This window comes from Puma concolor, chromosome D3, assembly GCF_028749965.1.
Source record: "Puma concolor isolate L17-30 chromosome D3, mPumCon1.1.hap2, whole genome shotgun sequence".
In the NCBI taxonomy this organism is placed as follows: Eukaryota; Metazoa; Chordata; class Mammalia; order Carnivora; family Felidae; genus Puma; species Puma concolor.
The window spans coordinates 44845094-44872456 of record NC_141678.1 but is presented as its reverse complement, the minus strand read 5'-3'; the positions used below and the strand labels follow the sequence as shown (position 1 = coordinate 44872456).

The 27363-nt window shown below is 37.2% G+C and overlaps 1 protein-coding gene across 1 annotated transcript in view; it reads right to left on the bottom strand.

The window, feature by feature from the left end:
- MIB1 (MIB E3 ubiquitin protein ligase 1) overlaps nt 1-27363 on the bottom strand; it is a 135541-nt gene that overhangs the window by 11765 nt on the left and 96413 nt on the right. Inside the window, exons 13-19 of the mRNA XM_025931201.2 lie at nt 21884-22016; nt 18446-18532; nt 16682-16843; nt 13946-14127; nt 11633-11825; nt 7598-7676; nt 1524-1637 (exon numbers count right to left, since the gene is read on the bottom strand). Of these exons, the coding sequence (XP_025786986.1) occupies nt 1524-1637; nt 7598-7676; nt 11633-11825; nt 13946-14127; nt 16682-16843; nt 18446-18532; nt 21884-22016 (950 nt within the window). The remainder of the gene's footprint in view (nt 1-1523; nt 1638-7597; nt 7677-11632; nt 11826-13945; nt 14128-16681; nt 16844-18445; nt 18533-21883; nt 22017-27363) is intronic.

The following is a 27363-nucleotide window of genomic DNA, read 5'->3' as shown; positions in this document are numbered from 1 at the left end:
TCTTCCTCGTGCATACATAGAACAAAGAAATCAAAGGTACCATTCCAAGCTTCTATCTAGTGCAAAGATGAAAAATATTTTTATACAGCTATAGTACTGAAAAGGTTGAAAGTAGGGGGCGCCTGGGTGGCTCAGTCAGTTGAGGTTCTGATTCTTGGTTTCAGCTCAGGTCATGATCTCGATGTTTCATGGGTTTGAGCCCCCACATTGGGCTCTATGCTGGCAGTGTGGAGCCTGCTTGGAATTCTCTCTCTTTCCCTCTCTCTTCCCCTCCCCCACTCACACTGTCTCTGTCTGTCTCATAATAAATAAATAAACTTTAAAAAAAAAAAAGAAAAGAAAAGTGCTGGAGAGGATGCGGAGAAATGGGAACCCTCTTGCACTGTTGGTGGGAATGCAAACTGGTGCAGCCACTCTGGAAAACAGTGTGGAGGTTCCTCAAAAAAATTAAAAATAGATCTACCCTATGACCCAGCAATAGCACTGCTAGGAATTTACCCAAGGGATACAGGAGTGCTGGTGCATAGGGGCACGTGTACCCCAATGTGTATAGCAGCACTTTCAACAACAGTCAAATTATGCAAAGAGCCCAAATGTCCATCAACTGATGAATGGATAAAGAAGATGTGGTTTATATATACAATGGAATACTACTTGGCAATGAGAAAGAATGAAATATGGCCTTTTGTAGCAACGTGGATGGAACTGAAGAGTGTTATGCTAAGTGAAATAAGTCATAGAGAGAAAGATACCGTATGTTCACTCTTATATGGATCCTGAGAAATTTAACAGAAGACCATTGGGGAGAGGAAGGGGAAAAAAATAGTTACAGGGAGGGAAGGAGCCAAACTATAAGAGACTCTTAAAACTGAGAATAAACTGAGGGTTGATGGGGTGTGGGGGAGAGGGGAAAGTGGGTGATGGGCACTGAAGAGGGCACCTGTTGTGATGAGCACTGAGTGTTGTATGGAAACCAATTTGACAATAAATTATATATATAAAAAAATAAATTAAAAAAAATTTTTTAAAAGGTTGAAAGTAAATAATTTTTCATCTTTCCACTTCTTTACTGAGTTACATTTCAGTTTATCTACAGTTACTCTGTTCCGAATAAATGCTATTCTATAAAATACTGACATGCGCTAGGTGAAATCTGCTACACCCAAGAATGAGATGTTAACACTTATGTAACTGAAAAAATAATTTGTAATATGCTAATTCACCAAGATACTCTAAATTTAATGTTAAAAAAAAGCAAATTTTCTTTAAGCAAGAACACAACAATTTTCTTTATATTACACATGGAGGTTTCTTAAAAAAACAAATGCTCAAAGTTCTATAATCATACTGCAAGCTAGAAAAACACAATCTCAAGTTTCCTGTGATAAGAACAAAACCCCATCTGTTCCTCTGTAGACTGAGGTCACGTACCTTGTGCTTCACAAGCCAACATTCTACTACACATGAGAAGAGATGTTCATGAAAGTCCTAACAAGACAGCAAAGTAAGAAAAATACACTTACAGATGTCATCAGTGGCATCTTCTGAACTTTTCCCTCCACAACACATAATGAAAGGCACTCTTCGTTCAACTACTGCCCGGCACTGCACACACTTCTTCATCAGGCTAGCACAGTCTGGAAAACAGCAATAGGATACTTCTTACAAGAGACAAGATGATAAGAGGGTTGGCCTTTTTTGTTCATTTTTAAATTTCACACTAAGATGGGGCACCTGGGTGGCTCAGTCAGTTAAGCTTCTGATGTCGGCTCAGGTCATGATCTTGCGGTTTGTGGGTTCGAGCCCCACGTCGGGCTCTGTGCTGACAGCTCAGAGCCTGGAGCCTGCTTCAATTCTGCGTCTCCCTCTCTCTGCCCCCCCCCCCCCCCCCCCCCGCTCACGTATGCTCTCTCCCTCTCTCTCTCTCTCAAAAATAAACTTAAAAAAAATTTAAATTTCACATTAAGATAAACATTAAACAAGTTCTATGAATACACAATTCTATCTTCTTAAAATGTTATCATCTTACAAATGTATATTCTCTAGAGGCAGCCTCTAGAAGAGAGCACCCCTTGTCATGAAAATAATGACATTTTCTAGTAATATATTAGAATAAATTGTCAAAGTTGTTTTTCTGGGTTTTTAACTGTTTTGTTTTTTTGTTTTTGAGAGAGAGAGAGAGGGCATGTGTGAGCAGGGACAGGGCAGAGAGAGAGAGAGAGAAAGAGAGAGAAAATCCTAAGCAGGCTCTCTGCACTGTCAGAATCCCAAAGTGGGGCTTAATCTCACGACTGTGAGATCATGACCAGAGCTGAAATCAAGAGTCAGACAGACGTTCAACAGACTGAACCACCCAGTCACCACCCCCCCTTTTTTTTCCACCTGCAAATAAGCACAATTTTATTTATCCCTTTTCAATATGTACACCTTTTATTTTTTTTTCATTTTTTATTTTTTTCATGCCTTGTGCCCTAGTTTTTTTTTTTTCAACATAATACTTAATTTTATTTTTTTTAAATTTACATCCAAGTTAGTTAGCATATAGTGAAACAATGATTTCAGGAGTAGATTCCTTAGTGCCCCTTACCCATTTAGCCCATCCTCCCTCCCACAACCTCTCCAGTAACCCCTAGTTTGTTCTCCACATTTATGAGTCTCTTCTGTTTTGTCCCCCTCCCTGTTTTTAATTATTTTTGTTTCCCTTCCCTTATGTTCATCTGTTTTGTCTCTTAAAGTCCTCATATCAGTAAAGTCATATGATATTTGTCTTTCTCTAATTTCACTTAGCATAATACCCTCCAGTTCCATCCACGTAGTTGCAAATGGCAAGATTTCATTCTTTTTGATTGCCGAGTAATACTCAATTGAGTATTACTCCATTCTTTATCCATTCATCCATCGATGGACATTTGGGCTCTTTCCATACTTTGGCTATTGTTGATAGTGCTGCTATAAACATGGGGGTGCATGTGTCCCTTCGAAACAGCACACCTGTATTTCTTGGATAAATACCTAGTAGTGCAATTGCTGGGTTGTAGGGTAGTTCTATTTTTAGTTTTTTGAGGAACCTCCATACTGTTTTCCAGAGTGGCTGCACCAGCTTGCAGTCCCACCAACAAAGCAAAAGAGTCCCTCTTTCTCCGCATTCTTGCCAACATCTGTTGTTGCCTGAGTTGTTAATGTTAGCCATTCTGACAGGTGTGAAGTGGTATCTCATTGTGGCTTTGATTTGTATTTCCCTGATGATGAGTGATATGGAGCATTTTTTCATCTGTTGGTTGGCCATCTGGATGTCTTCTTTGGAGAAGTGTCTATTCATGTCTTTTGCCCATTTCTTCACTGGATTATTTGTTTTTTGGGTGTTGAGTTTGATAAGTTCTTTATAGATTTTCAATACTAACCCTTTATCTGATATGTTGTTTGCAAATATCTTCTCCCATTCTGTCGGTTGCCTTTTAGTTTTGCTGACTGTTTCCTTCACTGTGCAAAAGCTTTTTATTTTGATGAGGTCCCAGTAGTTCATTTTTGCTTTTGTTTCCCTTGCCTCCAGAGATGTGTTGAGTAAGAAGTTGCTGCGGCCAAGATCAAAGAGGTTTTTGCCTGCTTTCTCCTCGAGGATTTTGATGGCTTCCTGTCTTACTTTGAGGTCTTTCATCCATTTTGAGTTTATTTTTGTGTTTGGTGTAAGAAAGTGGTCCAGGATGCTGTCCAGGTTGCTTCTGCATGTTGCTGTCCAGTTTTCCCAGCACCAGTTGCTGAAGAGACTGTCTTTTTCCATTGGATATTCTTTCCTGCTTTGTCAAAGATTAGTTGGCCATACGTTTGTGGGTCCATTTCTGGGTTCTCTATTCTGTTCCACTGATCTGAGTGTCTCTTCTTGTGTCAGTACCATACTGTCTTGGTGATTATAGCTTTGTAATACAGATTGAAGTCTGGGATTGTGATGCCTCCTGCTTTGGTTTTCTTTTTCAAGATTGCTTTGGCTATTCAGGGTCTTTTCTGGTTCCATACAAATGTTAGGATTATTTGTTCTAGCTCTGTGAAGAATGATGGTGTCATGTTGATAAGGATTGCACTGAATATGTAGATTGCTTTGGGTAGTATCGACATTTTAACAATATTTGTTCTTACTATTCAAGAGCATGGAATCTTTTTGCATTTTTTTTGTGTCTTCTTCAATTTCTTTCGTAAGCTTTCTATAGTTTTCAGTGTATAGATTTTTCACCTCTTTGGTCAGATTTATTCCTAGGTATCTTATGGTTTTTGGTGCAACTGTAAATGGGATCAATTCCTTGATTTCTCTTCCTGTCGCTTCATTGTTTGGTGTATGGGAATGCAACCAATTTCTGTGCATTGATTTTATAACCTGCAACTATGCTGAATTCATGAATCAGTTCTAGCAGTGTTCTGGTGGAATCTTTTGGGTTTTCCATATAGAGTATCATGTCATCTGTGAAGAGTGAAAGTTTGACCTTCTCCTGGCTGATCTGGATGCCTTTTCTTTGTGTTGTGTGATTGCAGAGGCTAAGACTTCCAATACTATGTTGAACAAAAGTGGCGAGAGTGGGCATCCCTGTCTTGTTCCTGACCTTAGGGGGAAAGCTCTCAGTTTTTCCAAGTTGAGGATGATATTAGCGTTGGGTAATTCATATATGGCTTTTATGATCTCTAAGTATGATCCCTCTATCCCTACTTTCTTGAGGGTTTTTATCAAGAAAGGATTCTGTATTTTGTCAAATGCTTTCTCTGCATCTGTTGAGAGAGTCATATGGTTCTTGTCCTTTCTTTTATTGATGTGATGAATCATGTTAATTGTTTTGCAGATATTGAACCAGCCCTGTATCCCAGGTATAAATCCCACTTGGTCATGATGAATAATTTTTTTAATGTATTGTTGGATCCGGTTGGCTAATACCTTGTTGAAGATTTTTGCATCCATGTTCATCAGGGAAATTGGTCTATAGTTCTCCTTTTTAGTAGGGCCCCCTTTTTTTTTTTTAAATAAAAAATACTTCAAGATCTTAAGGCTTGAGAATAAAGAAGGAAGATACTTTTTATAAGTTTTAACTAATATAGAATTATAAGGTTGCTCACATAATTTTCTAAATGTACTTTCTATTGTAAACAGTTTGTCTCTAAAATTCCTAAAATATGTTGAACAATTCTCTTCCTTCTCTATCAAATTGATGTCATTTATTATGGAATTGTTTAGTAACTACTTGTTTAATGTAGTAGCCATGAAAATATCAAAAATATATCATAATGGGCTTTCTAATGTTATGTATCAGAGGAATGCTCTCCCATCCCAAGAGGAAATACCTAGGCAAAATTACAGGTTGTGGATTGTTAATTCTATATGTAAAGTTATTAACTAATTACAAAATAACATCCTGCAATATACCCTTCCTCATTAGCATGTATTATGAACGTATACTCTATATCTTAGTCTATGTACCAAGTGTCTTTATCGTCTCAAAAACAGGGGGGACAAAAAAACCCCAGGAAAATTGTGACAGGTATCCAGGGATAACTTATGTACACAAGATGGGGCGTACGCTCCTAATGGTGCTTGCACTGGTGGACAGAGAAGGATTATCAAGACCAATCTCATGTCAAGGCCCAGACAGAGCTGGGTCTGATGCTGGCCTATGCACGATGCACTAGGTAGGAGCAAATGCTAATAGAAATCTGGTTTGGGATTTGTCTTCAATCTGAGAGCACATTTTTTCCTTAAATTTAGTGGATTAAACTAATTAATCAATTTGATATGTAACAATTATTTGAAATTCTTTTAAGTTAGACTGTTATACTGTTTCTACAAAATCTTTCTTACTCCCCCCCCAAAATGGATACAATCTCTCCTTCCTCTGGTCTGTCAAGGCATTTACACTCTTCAAGGCTTCAATACTCTGTTTAACATTACTGGGATATGGACTGCTTCACCATTCCTTGAAAGAGGGGCATTTTCCACCTCAATTTCATCTTCCCTAGCAAATAAATGTTTAACAACTTGTCTGTAAAATGGAGAAAACAATCTACTTCTTAGGGTTGTTGTGAAGATAAGTGAGGAAGTATTCTAAAAGAAATTAAAATGTCTGGTACCAGTCAAGAGCTTAATAAAAGTTAGCGATTCCTCTTGTTATAAAAGTTAGCTGTTACACTTGTTACATCTGAATACAAAGACAATGTAAGAACGTTGGGAAACTCCTGGGGAAAACACCACAATAAGGCCTGAGAATCTGTATTATCAACTACTCATTATAACCAGCTTTCAAGTCTCTTCTGTAGGTATCACTTTGTTCTATCACATGGGTCAGTAAACTACAGCCTACAGGCCAAACCCAACCAGGTCCCTGTTTTTATAAACAAAATTTTAAGGAAGAACAATCCCGCCTATTTATTTACCTGCTGTCTATGGTTGTTTTTGCACTACAATGGCAGAGTTGAGCAATAGGAAAGAGTTAAGTACTTACTACGGAAACCATGTGGCCTATAGAGTCAAAAATATGATTTGACCCTTTACAGAAAAAGTTTGCTAGCCCCTAGACTATGAAAACTTAAGTAACCTGAGCTCTTTTTACTTAAGACAGAAATCTCTTTCCACAAGCCCTCTGACAGTTGATAACAGCCATTATACTAGTCTTTGGAAAACAAAACCAATTACTTGAGGCAGAATGTTATAGGAGGAAACCTTGATCCTTTATTTAGTTAATTCGCTGCCTATCAGACAGACCAAGGTTTAAAACAAATCTATGTCAATTAAATTAATCTATCATATAATCTGTGTATTACTTAAATATTACACTGAAAATCAATACCTATTGACTAAACTATTTTATAATAGGAAACACCATGCTTTACTTTGAGCTCATTTAAGTAAAGTATAAGTTGTTAAACTTGTTTAAAATCCTTCACTGACAAATGAAACCAGCAAAGGGAAGAGGAGAATGTTGAACAGTGCATGAATTCGAAAAGAACAAGAGGGCGATATAAAAAGGAAAGGACTCTGAGATAGTATGTTTAAAAGATATTTTAAAACATCATGAACTTTCAATATATCCTCCAAAACAGCTCTTTTAACATAACGACTAAGAAAGGTTAAGAAGGCCAGACAGTATAGCCCCAAATAGTTGCTGTGGGTGATTCAGTAGTGGGGGAAAAAAGTATGCAGGAGAGGCAATATTAAGGTGAAGACAAATGAAGATGTGCTAATTTTATATGTGAAAAGGCCTAGACTAAATGTTTCAAAATTCACTTTTGGAAATAAATTTCTATTGTGTGTGATAAGAGATCATTTTGTGCTGATACAAATGAAATCAAAATGTGAGCTGGTAGAACATAGCCTGTTCTGCCTTCTCTAACCTCAGAGCAAGGAGGGACATAGGTGACATTGTACATAGTACCGAGGAAGAGATGGAAGGTACTAGAAAGGCTGACCAATGTTCTTGCTCATGGGTTATATATTAAAAAAAACAAACAAAACAAAACAAAAAAACAAAAAACAAACAAACAAACAAACAAAAAACCTCAAAGCTATACTTTGTTTCATTTTCTAGTTCTATGAAAACACCAAGGAAGTTCTGTACAGGCTACTTACTCTCACAAGCACACATGTGTCCACAAGGTTGAAAAAGAACAGCTGCTTTCTTGTCAGAGCATACCACACATTCTTCAATCTACAAAAAAAGAGGTTACAGCATAAGTGTGAACATGTACAGATAAATCCTGTAACTCTAACAGTTTCTTTTGTATCCAAGTGTATTTCCTCTATAAGGAAACACTCTTAGCACAGTGAAACTTCACACACTCTACTTCTCTGTCCCTGACTCTCTGGGTTGCTCATTTTTTCACCTTTATAAACTCTGGCCCTTCATAGGTTCTATTTCCATGTTAGTCTTCCTACCTATCCTAAAGAATGATAAAGAAAACTCCATTTCCTCTGTGGTCAGAAAGACCAGAATAGACTTTAATTCTCTTTTATTCAAAAATTACTTTGAGGGGCGCCTGGGTGGCTCGGTCGGTTAAGCGTCCGACTTCGGCTCAGGTCATGATCTCACGGTCCGTGGGTTCGAGCCCCGCGTCGGGCTCTGTGCTGACAGCTCAGAGCCTGGAGCCTGTTTCAGCTTCTGTGTCTCCCTCTCTCTGTGACCCTCCCCCATTCATGCTCTGTCTCTCTCTGTCTCAAAAATAAATAAACGTTAAAAAAAAAAAAATTACTTTGAAAGAAAAATAAAAAGAACAAATAAAGGAGTATAAAAATAAATCTAAGATAAGCTAGATTTCTAATATTAATAAAAAACCAGCCAGATTAGCAGACTGCTAGGGCCCAAGGGGAATTTTTCTATTTATCCACATCCAAGGAACTCTACCCAACATATCCTTTTCTGGGACCTAGTCAGTTCTCCCATGCTGGTGGGAGTCCATGGCTTTGGCCTGTTCTTTCTCTATAATCTCTAAAGGCACAAGTCTTCCACTATCTATTCATATTCCTTAATTTTATCTCCTCTTCATCTCCACTTCATCTGAGTTTTGAGTGTGTAACTATTTCTCAACCTTGGCTCTTGGTTTTTTTCAACCCCATCCCACCCCACTGCCCTTGCATTTTTCACTTGTTCTCCCCCCTTCTGACACACATTCACATTTACCCATATCTTGTGACATTAATATTACTGCCCCAAAATGATGACCACCACTCATCTATAATTTCACCTAACTAACCAAATTTTGCACGTGCTCTCTCTATGGACTTTCCCAATGTGTACCTTGCTATGTACATAGAATTTCTATAGTTGAATTAACAGGAGAAAGCAGTAAGATATGATTGGTTGGGACCTTTATATTTCTGGATTCAAATTCCAGTCCCAATAAGAACAAATTACCTAACACTGTTGGGCCAAAGTTTTTTTTTTTTAAATCTAAATGATAAAGAACAAACCCTTCTTCACAGGGTGGTTAAACCAGATATTATGTATGGAGTGTTTAGTTAAAAAAATCTTTGTAGCCTTAACATTTTTCCCCCTTTGGATTTTTTTCCTCAGGTTACATTCCCAGGAATGAAATTACTAAATCAAAGCATGTTTATTGCAAAGGTTCACAAATACTGTCAGCATGGTCTCTCAAAAACATGAACCCATTTATTCAGCCTCCAGCAGTGTTTAAAAGAGTGTGCATTTTCCACTGTCCAGGATAGCATTTTTAAAATTTTATTTATGCTAATTTGATAGGAATGATTAATGGTAATTCATAATTTTTTATTTATATTTCCTTAACTGCTAAGGAGATAAAGCTTATTTACTCCCCCTTCCTCCAAATATTAGTTTTATAATTTGTTTGATGTTTAATGAAGATGTTCATTACTCTTTAACCACTTGGGGTCACTATTTCTTTATATTCAAAGCTCTGTCGCTAACCTGGCAAATCTGTTTGGTGGATATGTTACTTTTTGTACTTTTCTGCAAGTTTGAAAATTTTATAACTTGAAAGTCAAACTGAAAGCCTACTGATTCTTGGAATTCAGAAATGGTCTAGAAAGGTATGACAGCACATTCCTCCCTCTCTACCTGCTCCATCAATTTTCCCTTTGTAGACACTCTTGTCTGTGTATCATCACACGGGGGAAAGAGCAGGGACTTAAGAATCATGAGACCTGCATTTGATTCTTTGAGTACACTTCTTTGAGCTTCAATTTTTCCAACTGTGAATCCTAGAGTTAGACAACCAGTAAGGGTTATTCAGTATCTGGGACTCCGCTTCTGGCAACCTGGGGCTCTGAACTCTGAACTTTACATCTCTCTCAAAGCACCTACAACATCCTATATGGCAAAGTAGATTTTAATCTAAGTTTACCAGCACATTACCAGTTTTTAGCAGCTAATTATCATATTCATCTCTGTCCTGACTACAAAACATGTGCTCAATAAAGATTTGTTAAAGTAAGGCTTAATCCAACACAAAGAGTTTCAGGCCCAACAACAGAATGCATAGATCAATCTAAAAAATAAGAGAATGGCTTGAATTTTTACCCTTTCAGATTCTTTCCCAAACTGTTGCTTAGTGAGCAGGTAACTAAAGCAAATTATAAATACCAAGTAGAATGATCTGCATTAATCTATTAAGCAGGGATGACCTAGATAGAATGCATATAAAATGCCAACACAGCACCTGCAGTTACGAGACTGTCTGCACTTAACAGTTAAGTGTTGTTAGTTCATCCTTCCCACCTTTACAAAGAGACTAAGCAGCTATACACACCCTACTACTCCAAAATCCTCTATCCAAAAATAACTTCCTTGTAATTTTCCTGTGCCAAAAATTTTACCAAAGATTTGTTCATTTGGATCACAGAAAACATCTAGTTTTAGAAGGCTCCCTATGAAAATGTACAAAGCACCAGCAATGTAATACCTTTTAAGTCATTGCCAGCTAATTCATTATAAGAATTAGTGCCAGCTCCTTTCTAATTAATGAAGGTTAATGAACAGCTTAAGAAACATCAAGGGAATAATGAAGAGAATAAAAAGAGAACAAAAAAAAGAGTATAAGCTTTATAAATTAAACCAAAGAAAACCAAGAGATCTTTTGGTTTAAGATACTCACCTTAAGAGAAATCATTTGTAAAAAACTTAAAATCATTTTAACACACACACGGAAAAACTAACAAGGAAAATCAATTATTTCAGTACAACCAAAATAGGTAAGACAATATAGTTATGATAGAGTACTAAGTTACACAGAAAAAGAATGAAACCAGAAACCTAGAAACGAGTAATACTTCTCAAAAAGTAGAGTCAGACAAGATAAAAAGTTCAGAGTGGATACAGAATTTGGCCCTTGCTAACAGCAAGATGACAGACAGGCTTTATTTGCCTCTTGGTGGGACACAATACAAAGTGAGTACCACCATCTGTGAGAATTTCTTGCCAAAAATGTTTAAGCTGACCCTAATCAAGCTGTTAGATCTAACTTCCAGTTTACAGGAAACACAGAGGATAAAGAAACAAATTATACAACACTCTGATAAAACAATCAAATCCAGAATGTGTGACATTCTACAAAAAACAAACAAACAAACAAACAAACAACTGGTGTTTTATGAAGATGAATGCAAGAGAGTCCGTGTACTGAAAAAAGGTGCAATATATAATAACTACAATGAAAAATGGGATTAAGTACAGCTTTAGGTTATAAAAGCAAAATAGATTGATTTTTAACTTCTATAGTTTCTATATACAAAGAAGGAAACTCAAAATTGTTTTCTTGATAAATATATAAATTATACATTCTTAAATTTCAATCATCCTTTTTTTTTTTTTTAATGTTTATTTTTGAGACACAGAAGGAGCATGAACAGAGGAGGGGCAGAGAGAGAGGGAGACACAGAATCCAAAGCAGCTTCCAGACTCTGAGCTGTCAGCACAGAGCCTGATGCAGCGCTCAAACCCACGAACCGTGAAATCATAACCTGAGCCAAAGTCAGACACTTAACCTACTGAGCCACCCAGGCACTTCAAATTTAAATCATTCTTAGAACAAAGTTTAACAGACATATGGCATCATATAATCTTATTTATCATAATTTATAATCTCAAAGAACTTCATAAAATGATAAAATACTGTATTAAAAATATATTACCTTTGTCCTTGACTGAACTTGTTCTTTACAGATGAGGCATTTCTTGACTCGTGGAGAACACAAAGAACAGGTAGCAATATGTCCACATGGGCCAAAAAGAGTATCTCTCTTCATATCTGAGCACACCATGCACTCTTCTAAGGTTTCAGAATCATTACTAATCATGGAAGGACTTCGAGAACCCACCTGACCACTAATAAAAGAAAATACTTCTCATCAATCCTATCAGAATATTTATATTACAACTTCATTAAAATATTTTTAAAACATCTAGAGCATCATTCGTATACATAAAAACAGCTTTAGTTATATTAAAAAATTAAGCTTTAACATCTGTATATGAAACACTGCATGCCATATTTTTCCATTTGTATACATCTCTGCATCTTTACAGGTTTCTGATACTATTTAAATTTCAAATTGAACAAATAGCTCACCCAATGGAAAAGGGTGAATCTTCTTCTAACAAAGAAACCAAAAACACTAGTTACAAAAAATTTAACATAAACAGTTTCACTCAGAATCTGTTACCTATAAAGAACCAGCAGAGAAGGGCATAGGAATAAAACACAAATTCTAGCTAGAGCCCACATTAGTTATCCTAACTACAGACAGAATGAAGCATCATTAGAGTCCACAACTGACAGAGCACTGTGGAAAATACGTCACTGCAGCTGCTGTTTTGACATTTCTTTAAATGTATCCTTAAGGGGCATAAAATTCTATGGAAAGACAGAACACATCTATAAATAATTGGATACACAGAAATACATATATATGACCAACTACAGCTATACAAAAGGGATACTCTGTTTCTACCATAATCTTCAGAAACTCATCAACATCCATACACACACACATACATACACACACACACACACACACTGGTTCCATCTTAGACCCCAGCATTAAAGTTACTACTGCAGGAATTATAGCGCTTTATATCTATATTTTTAGATATGCTCTGTCCTGCTATAATAGAATTTTATGTTCCTCAAGGACACACTTAAAGAAATGTATATACCTCATATGAATTTCTCCATTAACAGCTCAATGTATAGATTCCAAAGAGATGTCATTTCATCTCCACACCCAAATTAAAAGAGAGGCAAGAGAACACAAAGTTAAGGGAAAACTACCAAAATGTTGAATGGCCAGAACCAGGTATAAACGGCAGTAATAGCTGCACAGCATTGTTGGGATAAAAAAAGGAACAAAATATACATACCTCTTTATATGTCTACAATATTTCATAATAAGAAAAGCAACTGTGTTATAAATAATTAAAATTACTGACATATTTTACTTTTAGAAAAAAAAAGACAAGTGTGAAATCATTTTTAGAGAAAACCCCATCAGGAATCGGTTCCTTCATGTGTTCATTCTTTCAATCCTTCAGTGATACTTAGTGAGTGAGTGTCTGTCAGGCACTGTACAAGGTGCTAGAATTATTACAGATTTTGTGTGACATACACCCTACTGGTGAGCATGTACACTGCCTCTCTTATAAAAGTCTACCGAGCACCTGGGTGGCTCAGCTGGTTAAGTGTCTGACTCTGGATTTCGGCTCAGGTCATGATCTCATGGTTTTTGAGATCAAGCCCTGCATCGGGCTCTCCACTGACAGTGCAGAACCTGCTTAGGATTCTCTCACTCTCTCTCTATCTCTGCCCCTTCTCCATTCGCATTTGTGCTCTCTCTCTCCCTCTCTCTCTCTCTCAGAATACATAAACATTTTTTTTTAAGTCTATTAAAAATTTCAGGGCACTTGGGTGGCTGAGTCAGGTAAGTGTCCAACTCTTGATTTCCGCTCAGGTCATGATCTCATGGTTTGTGGGTTCAAGCCCCACAGTGGGCTTTGCACTGACAGCATGAAGCCTGCTTGGGATTCTGTCTCCCTCTCTCTCTGCCCCTCCCTTGCTTGCTCTCTCTCTCTCTCTCAAAATAAATAAACATTTAAAAAAATAAAAGTCTATTACAATTTTGAATACATCTAACATTAATCACAGCAATTTCACTAGTACTTCTGCCTATAGATGAATTCCTCTAATGTATAGGAGCACTAGAAGATCAGGCTGATTTAGAAAAGTTTCTTAGCACTTATTATGCATAAAGCATCGTATTTAGTAATGCAGAGAATAGGATACTAAGTAAGAGACACAGTGTCTGGAGAAAAATTTTTAAGGAAGAAAGCATCAACACAAGGAAGATGAGCAAAGACCAAGACAGTCTGAAGTAATCAAGTCCTCCATTATGAAACCACATGGTGCTTTACAAAGAACAGTAAGTTTTATGACACGAAATGATACAAACCTGACTTTTTCCTTATGACACTTTGCCAGTGCTTTGCAGAGGCTTGGATCAGGACAGAGATCAAGCGGCGACTGACCTTTCTTATTTCGAATGCTAAGGTCAGCACCATTGGCAGCCAAAAAACAGGCAATAGATGCTGCACTCTTCTTCTCCGCCCCCTGGGTACCAAGTCCCATTATTAACTGAAATCAAATGAAAAGAGTCATTATTTTCCCCTTAAGAATCTGTTATCAGTTCTCACCCCTAAATGTGTGTGTGCACGTCTGAGTGTATATTATATAAAAATTATATTAAAATGTCTGGAAAGAACTCACAGCCTACACAAGTATGGTGGGCATTTATGAGCTGCAGTCCTAACATCCATTCCCCTTCACTCCAGTTTTCTCAGGAATATAGTATGAGGAATGATCCACTCTTTAGTTTTACAGGTGGACCAAAGAAGGCTGAGACCAGTCAGATATCCACTTCATCTAGGTGATTAGTTCAGGGATGACAAATCAGATCAATTAAGGTCAATAAAACTCAAGACCAGGACTTCTGATTTAAGATACTGAGGAAACAGTACTCTCATTTCTTTTTTTTTTTTTTTTAATTTTTTTCTTATGTTTTATATTTGAGAGAGAGGCAGAGAGCAAGTAGGGGAGGGGCAGAGAGACAGAGACAAAATCCAAAGCAGGCTCCAGGCTCTGAGCTGTCAGCACAGAGCCCTACGTGGGGCTCGAACTCACAAACCGTGAGATGGTGACCTGAGCCAAAGTCAGACACTTAACCGACTGAGCCACCCAGGCGCTCCAACAGTACTCTCCTTTCTACTCAATTTAGCTCTGGAGCTGTTAGCAACTGACATGAAATAGTAAGAGGAGAGACAACAGAGAAAAGAACCAACACCAAGGAAGTCAGCCAAGAAAAGGAGAAGGCAATTAATCAGGTTTTGATTTCATCTGAGCTACTGACTCAAACATGTTATCAAACATCTGTAGAGCATCTGTAACAGACCAAGTACTATTTTTAGCACTTTCCATGAATTAACTCATTTAATCTTTGTAACAACCCTATTATGGAGTTAATTATTTCACTCTCTCCTTTTTACAATGAGAAAAAGGAGGTACACAAAGGTTAGAGAATTCAGCTATGGACATAGAGAAAGGTGGCAATTCTACAACACTTTGGTCTCAGACCTCCTTTGCAGTCTTAAAAATGATTCTAAAGTTGGGGCGCCTGGGTGGCACAGTCGGTTAAGCGTCCGACTTCAGCCAGGTCACGATCTCGCGGTCCGGGAGTTAGAGCCCTGCGTCAGGCTCTGGGCTGATGGCTCAGAGCCTGGAGCCTGTTTCCGATTCTGTGTCTCCCTCTCTCTCTGCCCCTCCCCTGTTCATGCTCTGTCTCTCTCTGTCCCAAAAATAAATAAACGTTGAAAAAAAAAATTAAAAAAAAAATGATTCTAAAGTTTATATGGAATGGTCAAAGACTTAGAATAAGTCAAACAACTTTGAAAAAGAAGAAAAAAGTTGGGAAGACTTATACTACCTGAGTTGAATGTTTACTATAAAGCTACAGTAATTAAGACAATAGGGTTGGCATTACATACCTAAAGACACAGATCAACAGAACAGAATACAGGATCTAGAAAGACTTCACATAATATGGTTTATCGATTTGGGACAAACGCACAGCAGGCAATTCAGTAGAAAAAGACAATCTTTTCAACAAATGGTGGTGGAATAACTGGAACATCCACAAGGAAAAAAAATGAACCTTGATCCATACCTAATACTATATATAAAAATTAACTCAAAATGAATGGTAGTGCTAAATGTAACAGCTGAAACGTTATAAACTTCTAGTACAAAAGGGGAGAAAACCTTAGTGTCCTTGGGTTTGGCAAAGATTTTTCAGATAGGATACTACACAAAAAGCACAAACAATGACAGAAAAATTTATAAATTAGATCTCATCAAAATTAAGAACTTCTGCTCTTGCAAAAACACTATTAAAAGAATGAAAAGACTGGGGCGCCTGGGTGGCGCAGTCGGTTAAGCGTCCGACTTCAGCCAGGTCACGATCTCGCGGTCCGTGAGTTCGAGCCCCGCGTCGGGCTCTGGGCTGATGGCTCGGAGCCTGGAGCCTGTTTCCGATTCTGTGTCTCCCTCTCTCTCTGCCCCTCCCCCGTTCATGCTCTGTCTCTCTCTGTCCCAAAAATAAATAAACGTTGAAAAAAAAATTAAAAAAAAAAAAAAAAAAAAGAATGAAAAGACAAGTCACAGACCGGGAAGAAATATGTGCAAATCCCATAAACTGATAGGGAACTTGAATTCAGACTCTCAAAACTCAATAGTATCAAAACAGCTCAACAAAAGAATGCACAAAAGATGGGAACAGACACTTCATCAAATATATGTAAGTACAAGCAAATGAAAAGATGTTCAATATCAGGCAGTGGTCATTAGGGAAATGCAAATCAAAATCCCAGCATAGCACTACACACTCAACATGAATGGCTAAAGTTAAAAAAGAACAACCAAACAACTTTCAACTTTCACTAAGAATTTGAAGCAATGTAGTTAGAATTAACTATTGCTTAGTTCATACACTATATTTCTACATATGCAGTTCTGAAAAAATATTTCATCAGATTAAATTAGCCATAAATTTAAGATCTTGCATTAAAAGATACTTCCAAAAAAAAAAAAAAAAAGATTCTTCCAGTAGTACTGAATTAAAGATTAATTTACTCACTGTGTTTTTGGATGGCTCCCATGCAGCATCAACCTTCCCCACATCCTGCATATCTTGGAGCTGACGTAGCTGAGACAAGGTATGGTGCCTCAGAGCTTCATGCAAAGGAGTATCCCCATCTTTATCCTGAATATCTAATTTGGCACCTGCACGGACCAAAAGCTAAAAGAGAAAGACATCTCATTTGCTAAGGTCTCTCTGGCCCACAAGAAATTACAACATATCTAAAGTAACAGTGACAGAGCCCTGGACCTACCTGAAGGCGTTTGCCACTAAAGCCAATTATTTTTATGTTTTCACTTGCTACTCTCAAAACTACTGTTTCTCCTTTACAAATAGTGATGAGCTCTGGTTACTCAAATATATCGAATCAGAGAAAACAGAAAGAAATGAGAACCAATTCACAGACTCCAAGATCAAGATAACTGGGAGAAATTGAAGACTTTTTTTCTTTTTCTTTCCTTCCTTCTCCTTTCTTCCTTTCTGCCTTCTCCTTCTTTCTCCTTCCTTCTTCCTTCCAGATTTTATTTTTTAAAGTAATCTTTAAAGTAATCTTCATAATAAATGTGAAGTGTTCACTAAACTACAACCTCTGATATAAAATGCATAATTGATATAGTTCAGTAGATGTTTTAAGTAGCAAATATAACTTTGTTTAAGTTAAGGTTTTGCTTATGGTACTTTTTAACGATTTTCCTAATTCTTTCTACAAATGCTGTCAGAGTTTTAGAAAAACACCATAATCAATCTCAAGCATATGGTCTTACCTGTCTTGGCAAACGGCCATTTTTTGGTGGTGTTTTGTTTTTTGGGTTTTTTTTTAATTTGTCCCCAGAAGTTTACATGAGATGTCACTCTCTGACAGTGTTTCTCAAATTTGAACATGCGTGAGAATTACCTGGTGGGCTTGTTAAAGCACAGAATGCTAGTTCCCACCCCTGCAGTTTCTGATTTACTCGGTCTGAGGAGCCCAAGAATTTTCTACCAAGGTCCCAGGTGATGCCGATGCTGCTGGCTCAGCTTCTAAGCTTTAAGAATCACTGCTCTACAAAAAAATTTTAAACTGATAATCTTTCAAATATTTTGTCTGGAATATCAGGTTAGTCAAATATGTATACATTTGTGGCAAACGTCCAGCCTAAGTTTTTTTTTTTTTAATTTTTTTTTTTTCAACGTTTATTTATTTTTGGGACAGAGAAAGACAGAGCATGAACGGGGGAGGGGCAGAGAGAGAGGGAGACACAGAATCAGAAACAGGCTCCAGGCTCTGAGCCATCAGCCCAGAGCCCAACGCGGGGCTCGAACTCACGGATCGCGAGATCGTGACCTGGCTGAAGTCGGACGCTTAACCGACTGCGCCACCCAGGCGCCCCCTAAGTTTTTAATTATAGTTCACTCTCAATTATACAACCCTGGGATCAGGACCCTACCCAAAATCAAGAGTCAGACACTCAAACAACTGAGCTATCCAGGAGCCCCAGGAATGTACTTTTTAAAAAACTAATTTATATATTACTTTGAAATTCTCTGATTTAATATTTTGGCAACAAAATAGTCTGGCAACAAAATTACATAACAGACTTTGAATATCAGTTTTAAGATTTTCCCCATTATAAATTAAAACTCTCTGCCCAGTATTAGCCAAAACTCATAATTTGTTCATCTAACTATGCCTTCTGAAAAATCTATGTATCATTTTCAAGACCTTCTAGAAATCTATCTGGTAAAACACACTTGTAAGATTCTTGTTAGTAAATACTTTACCCTCACAATCTGGGTGTGCTGTCGTTCAACAGCAAGGTGAAGGGCAGTTTGCTGGTTCACATTCTGGATATCGAGGTTCGCATTACCCTGAACAAGAAGAACAAAGTTTATATACTCAACATTTGACAATCGTAAGCAACACTAAAACTATAACTCTTCATGAGAAATAAATAACACAAACACTGCTGACCACTTTCCTCTCTTCTAGCTACTGCAACACTGTTCTCATAACAGTTGCTGGTAATACAGGAAGAACCAGATGGGGCAGCATCTTTCAGAGGCAGAAAAGCAAGCTTACAATAATTATTTTTACTATAGTGACTCCATCCAGGAACAGTTAAATAACAAAGTTCAATACAGAGCTCAAACACAGCTCCTTCTCAAGCTCCATTATACAGCAATAGAGACAATTAGCTCCTTTCAACTGTAAATAGTATTTCCTAAAACGTTCTATTAATGAATCGTCATATTGGATTTAGATTTAAACTAATGACCTAATAAGGTCATGTACCCTTGCTGCATAACTGAGCTCTTATTCAGTGAAAAGGAACTTCACTTGAGGATGAGAAGACAATGTTTAATTAGTATATAAAAATACTTATTAAAGGGAAAGCAGAAAGCCCTACCAGGGCCCTGGGGTAGTCAAAGGCCTATATGAGAACAGCTGATGCCAAGGACAGAGGAAAGGAGCAAAAGTCCAGAACTTACTGGCACCAGGGGACCTAGAGCTTCAGGAACTTAAGCAAGCATTCCACCATCTCACACTCATTTCCTTGCTTCTAACATGGTGACAGTACAACCTACTACACAGGGTCAATGGGATTATGGGGTTCAGGGTGGGCTGCCCCTAAATAATGCCACTTTGGCATACTAATTATTTTGAATTAAAGTTACTTAAACAGCTAGCACAAGGACACTCAGACCTTCCTTTGTCTCCTGAAAGCAAGAAATAAATTCCCCATGTGAAGGCTATCTTCCTTGACCCTGGAGGGTAGAAGGCATCCTTATTGTCAGAGATAGGGAATTAAGGGCCAAGAATGGACTATATAAATAAACTTTGTTACTTCATTTATTTATTTGCTACCCCAAGCCCAAACCCCTTTGTGAATTCTCCACAAGTAACTGTTTGTGTAAAAGGTACAAAGGCTGCCTGCTTTGGTCACTTAGGAGAGTCTCATATCTGAGCTCCCATGTATGCAATATTGAACATGTTTTTCTCCTGTGGTTATGTCTCATGTCAGTTTAATTATTAGACCGGCCAAAGAAACGGGAAAGAAAAATTTTCTTTCCGTCCGTAAGGATTAAGAAAAATAACATGTAAATTGCCTAACACAATGTCTTATATACTAATAATTTTAAAAATGGAACTAAGCAAAGGGCTACAGATTCAAAAGATAAACTTTATCATTCTGTTTAGCCCTCTGATTACAACTCTGAAACCCACCTGTGCCCTTGCTTGGGTAGAGCTCAAACTCTTCTAATACTATGACATTCTAGAAGATGGGAGTTTCTGATTTGTTTTTATTAGTTATGTTTCTCTGAGTGTAATTACAAGGAACTTGATCTTAGCTTGTTTTCTTATCATGCCTTGTTCTCATATAAATGCAGAAAGTGAGGGATTTTCTTTTTAAGTTTCCTAAACTTTCCATCATTAGATTTTCCTAGTATTAACCATATTCGTTGTATGAATGTACCATAATTCATTTATCTAGACACTAGCTGATGAACATCTGACTTGGTTCCAGTTAGAGGTTATTACAAATAAAGCTGCTACAAATGTTTAGTACAAGTATTTGCATGGAAATATGTCCTGAGTTCTCTTGGGTACATACCTAAAAGGGGGATTGCTGGGTTGTATAGTGAATACATGTTTAACTTTATTAAGAACTGCCAAATTGTTTTCAAAGTGGCTGCTTTGAAAAACACCAGCAATGTATGTGAATTCTAACTGTTCCACATCCTAAACCAACATTTTGTTTTGTTGGCATTTTTAGTTTTAGCCATTTTCATTGGTGATCAGTATTTCATTGTGGTCACAATTTCTAATCCCCTCGTGATCTACAGTAATTTAAGCTAAATTGCAGGATATATGGTCCACATACAGAAAATACTTGTATTTCTGTATATTTGCAATATACAGTTAGAGACTGAAATTTTAAACAACTTACAATAGCATGAAAAATTACTTAAAGATAAATCTAAAAAAAAAAAAAAGATAATTCTAAAATGTGCAGAACCAAATTGCCATGACTTTCTAATAGAAATAATCCAATTCTAAAATTTATATGGAAATTCAAAAGATCTTACAGTAATTCTAAGAAAGAAGAACAAAGTTGGAGGGTTAACTAACTGATTTTAAGACTTACTAAAAAACAACAATTACCAAGACAGTGTAGTGGTCAGTTATCTGTATCTTGAATTGAAAAGGAAATTATCCCAATTAACAATACTTTTATGGGCAGTAACTTCAATATTTAATAACCAAGGCTTACTAGTCAATGGTTCTGTAATAGTACCGTACGGTGACAGATGGTAGCTACGCTTGCGGTAAGCACAGCACAACAAGTAGCATTCAAGTTGTCAAACCACAGCGTCATACACCTGAAGCAGATGCAACACCGAGTGCCAACTACACTTCAAAAAAGTAAGAATAAAGGTTTAAAATGGCAACTATTTCTTTATCTTAGCTTCTATAGTTCATGCAGTGTCTATCTTCTGATGTGGTACTTAATTATACACAATGAACTATTCGCTAAATTTGTCTGCTATTTCATCTTCTTCAGTAGCCTGTAAGCTCCTTGAAATCAGAGATCGTAAGTAATTCTTTGGTAACTTCAACGCTTCTATATGACATATGCTTGACTGAGATATTTAAAAGTTTTGCTGGAAAACCTAAAACATCATAAAACTACACGAACTAAGTTCCCCAAAAATCCAATACCATAAGAATGTAGCATTATCTTATCTCAGAGATGAATGGAATGACTGAAGTGAACCCGTACTGCTATCCAGTCAGTTTCCAGGAATCCAGCAGGAGTCATGAACTGAACTGCCAGATCCTGGCTGCAGTCTTGTTACTAGATGGCAACTGGCCACACTAGCTTTGATACCAACATGATGGTTCTTGGTCCTTGTACAACAGTGGTAGTGATTCTGGGAAATCTCTGTTCGTTGATACCTATTTCACGGGACTAATCCAGAACACTGTGGGAGGGAATACAAGGGGCTAAGGGAACCCCCCCAACCCTTACACACATATACACACCACCTCCCTCCATTTAAGAACCCATGTTAGGCAGAAGAATGAAAACGCACCATATCTGAATTTGCATCATCATGGGGTTTTACTGTAACCTACCAAGAGGTAGCTGATGAAGTAATAAGTACATAAATGGTAATGGTCCAAATTGTTAAAAATTATTGCATAGCTTTTCCTACCTGATGTACCAACAGTTCAGCCACTTCTACATGATTGTTAAGGGCAGCCAGATGCAAGGCAGTATAACCATCATCTTTCTTCTCATCCACAATCCATGGTCTTGGTAATTTAGACAGTAAAACACGCATTGCACTGAAAGTCAAATTTACATGATTTTGGTATTTATACAATCTGATATTTAAATTATTTTCTTTAAAAAATTATTCAAAAGAAACTTGAAGTCAAATAAAACTATTCTTCTTTAAAGAAAATTATGCCCTCAAAGACAAATGAAGTATCTTTTTTCTAAATCTCAAATACACAGCTTTTTCATGCTTTAAGAGGTAAAGAAACTATCACCATTTGGGGGACAGAAACAAAACAGAATGGGAGTGTTACAAAGGGAGAATATTATGAGAGGGAAGAAAAAAAAAACCAAAGGAGTTTTTTTTAAAAAAGACAAACTTCATGTAACTGGCAGATTATCATGAATTGCAGCTAAAAATCTGATATATGGCATTTAGCAGTGATAAATCTAGTTATATCAAAACACACAAAATAAATGGTAATTATAATTTAATATTTAAAATTTAAGTACCAATAACAAAATATTTCTAGAGTAAAAAAGTTATCCTAAAGACCATCAAAGAGTAAAGTATTAAAGAGCAAGAGAAGTAATTATCAAGAAGGGATGCTTTTTCATAAAATAAACTAATCGGAGAGGCACCTGGGTGGCTCAGTCAGTTAAGCATCTGACTCCTGATTTTGGCTCAGGTCATGATCTCCTGGTTCCTAAGTTCAAGCCCCACATCAGGCTCCACACTGACAGCACGGAGCCTGCTTGGGATTCTCTCTCTCTGCCCCTCCCCCACTCACATGCATGCTCACACATGCACTCTCTCTCAAAAATAAATAAACTTTTAAAAAGTGTATAAAAAATTAAACTATTTTGACTACATTAAAATAAAAAGCTTTTGCACATCAAAGAGAACCATCAACAAAACAAAAAGGCCACTGACTCAATGGGAGAAGATACTTGCAAATGATATAGCTGATGAAGGGTTAATATCCAAAATACGCAAAGAATTTACACAACTAAACACCAAAAAAAAAAAAAAACAAAAAAAAACAAAAAAAACACACAAACAATCTGATTAAAAAATGGGCAGAGGAACTGAATACACATTTTTCCAAAGAAGACACAGAGATAGCCAACAGACACATGAAAAGATACTCAATATCATTAATCATCAGGGATATGTAAATCAAAACCACAATAAGATATCACTTTACACTTGTTAGAATGGCTAAAGTAAGAGACAAGAAATAACATGTTAGCGAGGAGGTGGAGGAAAAGGAACCCTACTATACTGCTGGTGGAAATATAAATTGGTATAGCCACTATAGAAAACAGTATGGAGGTTCCTCAAAAAACTAAAACTAAAAATATCATATGATCCAATAATTCTACTACCAGGTATTTACCCAAAGAAAAGATATATGCACTCCTGCATCATTACTGACAATAGCCAAGATATGGAAGCAATCCAGGTGTCCACTGATAAACGAACAGATAGAGAAGATGTGGTACGTATATACAATGGAATATTACCCAGCATAAAAAGGATGAGCTCTTGCCATTTGTGACATCAGGAATGAACCTAGAGGATGCTACACTAAGTTAAATACATTAGAGAATGTGATTTAACTTACATGTGGAATCTAAAAAGCAAATGAATAAACAAACAAACAGCAGAATCAGACCTACGAATACAGAGAACAAACTGATGGTTGCCAGAAGAGAAGAGGACATGGGGTTGGGAAGTGGGAGATCTGGGCCTACAGTTATGGGATGAATGAGTCATAGAATGAAAGGTACAGCATAGACAACAGAGTCAATAATTAACAGCACCGTATGGGGACAGATGGCATCTTCACTTGTGGTGAACACAGCATAATGTATAGAGATGCTAAATCACCTGACAGTCATGTAACACTGTGTTTCATCTACACTCAAATAAAAAAAAAAAATTTAAAGAAATGATGTGTCTTAAAGAAAAACCTAGCCCACTCCCAAAAAAGAAAAGTAAAATTAGAAGTAACTTTTCTTGGGGCACCACTGGCTCAGTCGGTTCAGTGTCCAACTCCCGATTTCAGCTCCAGTCATGATCGCAGGGTTGTGGGATCAAGTCCCCTGCTGGGCTCTGTGCTGAGCATAGAGCCTGCTTAAGATTCTCTCTCTGCCCCTCTGCCCCACTCGCACATGTGCACACACACTCTCTCAAAATTAAAAAAAAAAAAATGTGATTTACTATATGGTAGTAACTTTTTTTTTAATGTTTGTTTATTTTGAGAGACAGAGAGTACACTTGCTTGTGTGTAGTGAGAGAGAGGCAGAGAAAGAGAGACAGAGAGAATCTCAAGCAGGCTCTGCGCTGTCAATCCCACTAACCTTGAGATCACTGCCTGACCTGAAATCAAAAATGGGATGCTTAAACAACTGAGCTACCCAGGTGCCTGCCAGTAATTTTTCTTAACAGAAAGATTTTATGTAGAAAACTCATAATTTGGAAAAACCCTCCCCTAATATATTTAGCCACTATTTTGTTTAAGACTGAGAAAATAACTGCTGCTATACAGTGCTGGACTTGGCATGGACACCATTGACACACACATTAGACTACAGATCTTTCCCCCCTCCTAACAAAGAAAGTAAAAACAGAAACACTTTTAAAATTGTGCCAACAGAATATTAAAGGGCAAGAGATGATAGTAAGATACATATCAGGATAGTTCTTCCCAAGATGATATACATTAAAGATAAAAATCTGAAATACAGAAATGTTACAAACAAACAGAAAAACAGGCTGAAGATACAGAATAAGAGTGTGTATAAAGGAAACTATAAGTCTCTAAAATAATGAGAATAAACCCTAACATGACCCAGGATATGTTTCCTTAATAGTAGCCATCTTTAGGGGTTCCTGGGGGGCTCAGTCGGTAAAGTGTCCAATTTCGGTTCAGGTCATTATCTCACGGCTTGTGAGTTCGCGTCCTGCATTGGGCTCCGTGCTGACAGCTCAGAGCCTGGAGCCTGCTTCAGATTTTGTGTCTCCTTCTTTCTCTGCTCCTCCAAAACTCATGCACGCACACGCTCTCTCTCTTTCTCAAGAATAAATGAAACATTAAAAAAAAATTTTTTTTTTTTTTTTTTAAAAAGGTAGCCGTCTTTGAATCCCATGTAGGAAGCCCAAAAAATCTCAGGACAGGCTGACAGGCTCTGGAGGATCCAAGATCTTCTAAAATTGTATTTAAATTTGGAAGTTTATAGCTCTTATCAGATTTTAAAACAGGTTTATAACCCAAAGTACATTGAGAATCATAGCTTAAAGACAGCTTTCAGTGGTTGTTACTGAAGTTGTATCATTGCTAAGGGGCGACAGAATTCTTTGGAAATCTATGGAAAACTATGGACTTCCTTCCAGAGAAATGCACATATATATATCTATCTACCTACAATTTTGAGAGAGTATACAAACCCCTAAATCCCACTCACAAACCTCATACAAAGCTAAGGTTTCCTGCTGTCATTTGTTTACAGTAACTGTAAGGATTACGGGGGTGCCTGGGTGGCTCAGTTGGTTAAGCATCCAACTCTTGATTTCGGTTCAAGTCATGATCCCACAATTCATGAATTCGAGCCCTGCATCGGGGCTTTGTGCAGACAGCTCAGAGCCTTCTTGGGATTCTGCTTCCCTCTCTCTCTGCCCCTCCCCTGCTTGTGCTTTCTCTAAATAAATAAATAAACATAAATAAATAAATAATCAATCCAACCTTCCTGATTTGGTGGATTAAAATAAGATACTACAACTCTCAACAATAGCCAAATTATGGAAAGAGCCTAAATGTCCATCAACTGATGAATGGATAAAGAAATTGTGGTTTATATACACAATGGAGTATTACGTGGCAATGAGAAAGAATGAAATATGGCCCTTTGCAGCAACATGGATGGAACTGGAGAGTGTTATGCTAAGTGAAATAAGCCATACAGAGAAAGACAGATACCATATGTTTTCACTCTTATGTGGATCCTGAGAAACTTGGCAGAAACCCATGGGGGAGGGGAAGGGAAAAAAAAAAAAAGAGGTTAGAGTGGGAGAGAGCCAAAGCATAAGGGACTCTTAAAAACTGAGAACAAACTGAGGGTTGATGGGGGGTGGGGGTGGGAGGGGGGGGTGGGTGATGGGTATTGAGGAGGGCACCTTTTGGGATGAGCACTGGGTGTTGTATGGAAACCAATTTGACAATAAATTTCATATACTGAAATAAATAAATAAATAAATAAATAAATAAATAAATAAATAAATAAATAAACAAACCAGAAAAAAAAAAATAAAATAAAATAAGATACTACATACTGGGGCACCTGGCTGGCTCAATTGGTAAAGTATGTGACTCTTGATCTCAGGGTCGTAAATTTGAGCCCCACATTGGGTATAGAAATTACTTAAAAACAAACTCTTAAAAAAAAAAACAGATATTATGTAACTTTGACTCAGATTCTTAACTGGGAAAAGTACTGGTACCACATTATACTACTGAATGTTTAGATCTGGCATAATCATGATGCTAATGCCAAACATCTAGTATGCTACACATGTGACCATGTGAGAAACAGAATTTAAAAGGTTTTAGGATTCTTTTAGAGAGTTAAGAAGATACAAGTATAACTTGGGGGGAAAAATTTTTATTAAAAACAATACGTAATCATAAGATAATGTAAACACTTACTGATTTAAACAAAAGTTGTGATAGGACTATGTTGAGAGACATGGGGATAATAGACAATGTCAAGAGTTTTAAATCTTCTTTTTCCATGACATGAAATCAGCAGACAATGTCTACAATTGATAATTTAAGAAAACTGCAGGATAGGGGCACCTGGGTGGCTCAGCTGGTTGAGCGTCCGACTTCGGCTCAGGTCATGATCTCATGGTTTGTGGGTTCGAGTCCGGCGTCGGACTCTGCGCTGGCAGCTCAGAGCCTGGAGCCTGCTTCCGATTCTGTATCTCCCTCTCTCTACCCCTCCCCCATTCACGCTCTGTCTCTCTCAAAATTAAACATTAAAAAAAAGAAAAAAAAAGAAAACTGCCGGATAAGCTGGAAGTTATTGGGTGGGGCGTAGACAAAGGGATGAAGAAGGATAAAGCAGAACACAGTTCCCTTTCATTATAAGCTATGTAGTAGTATTTGACTTAACTACACATATACATTAGTTTGATTTTAAAAAGTCAAAACACTAAAATAATATTTAGGCTTACTATATTAAAATATTTTGTATTTTCTACCTTAGTTCTTATAGTCAATATATATAAATACGACAGTAAGTTTTGCATTCCAAGGTGTGGTTTATGCTAATCTCATCAAGTTTTTTTTGGTTTGTTTGTTTTTAATGTTTATTTTTAAGAGAGAGACAGAGTGCAAGCAAGGGAGGGGC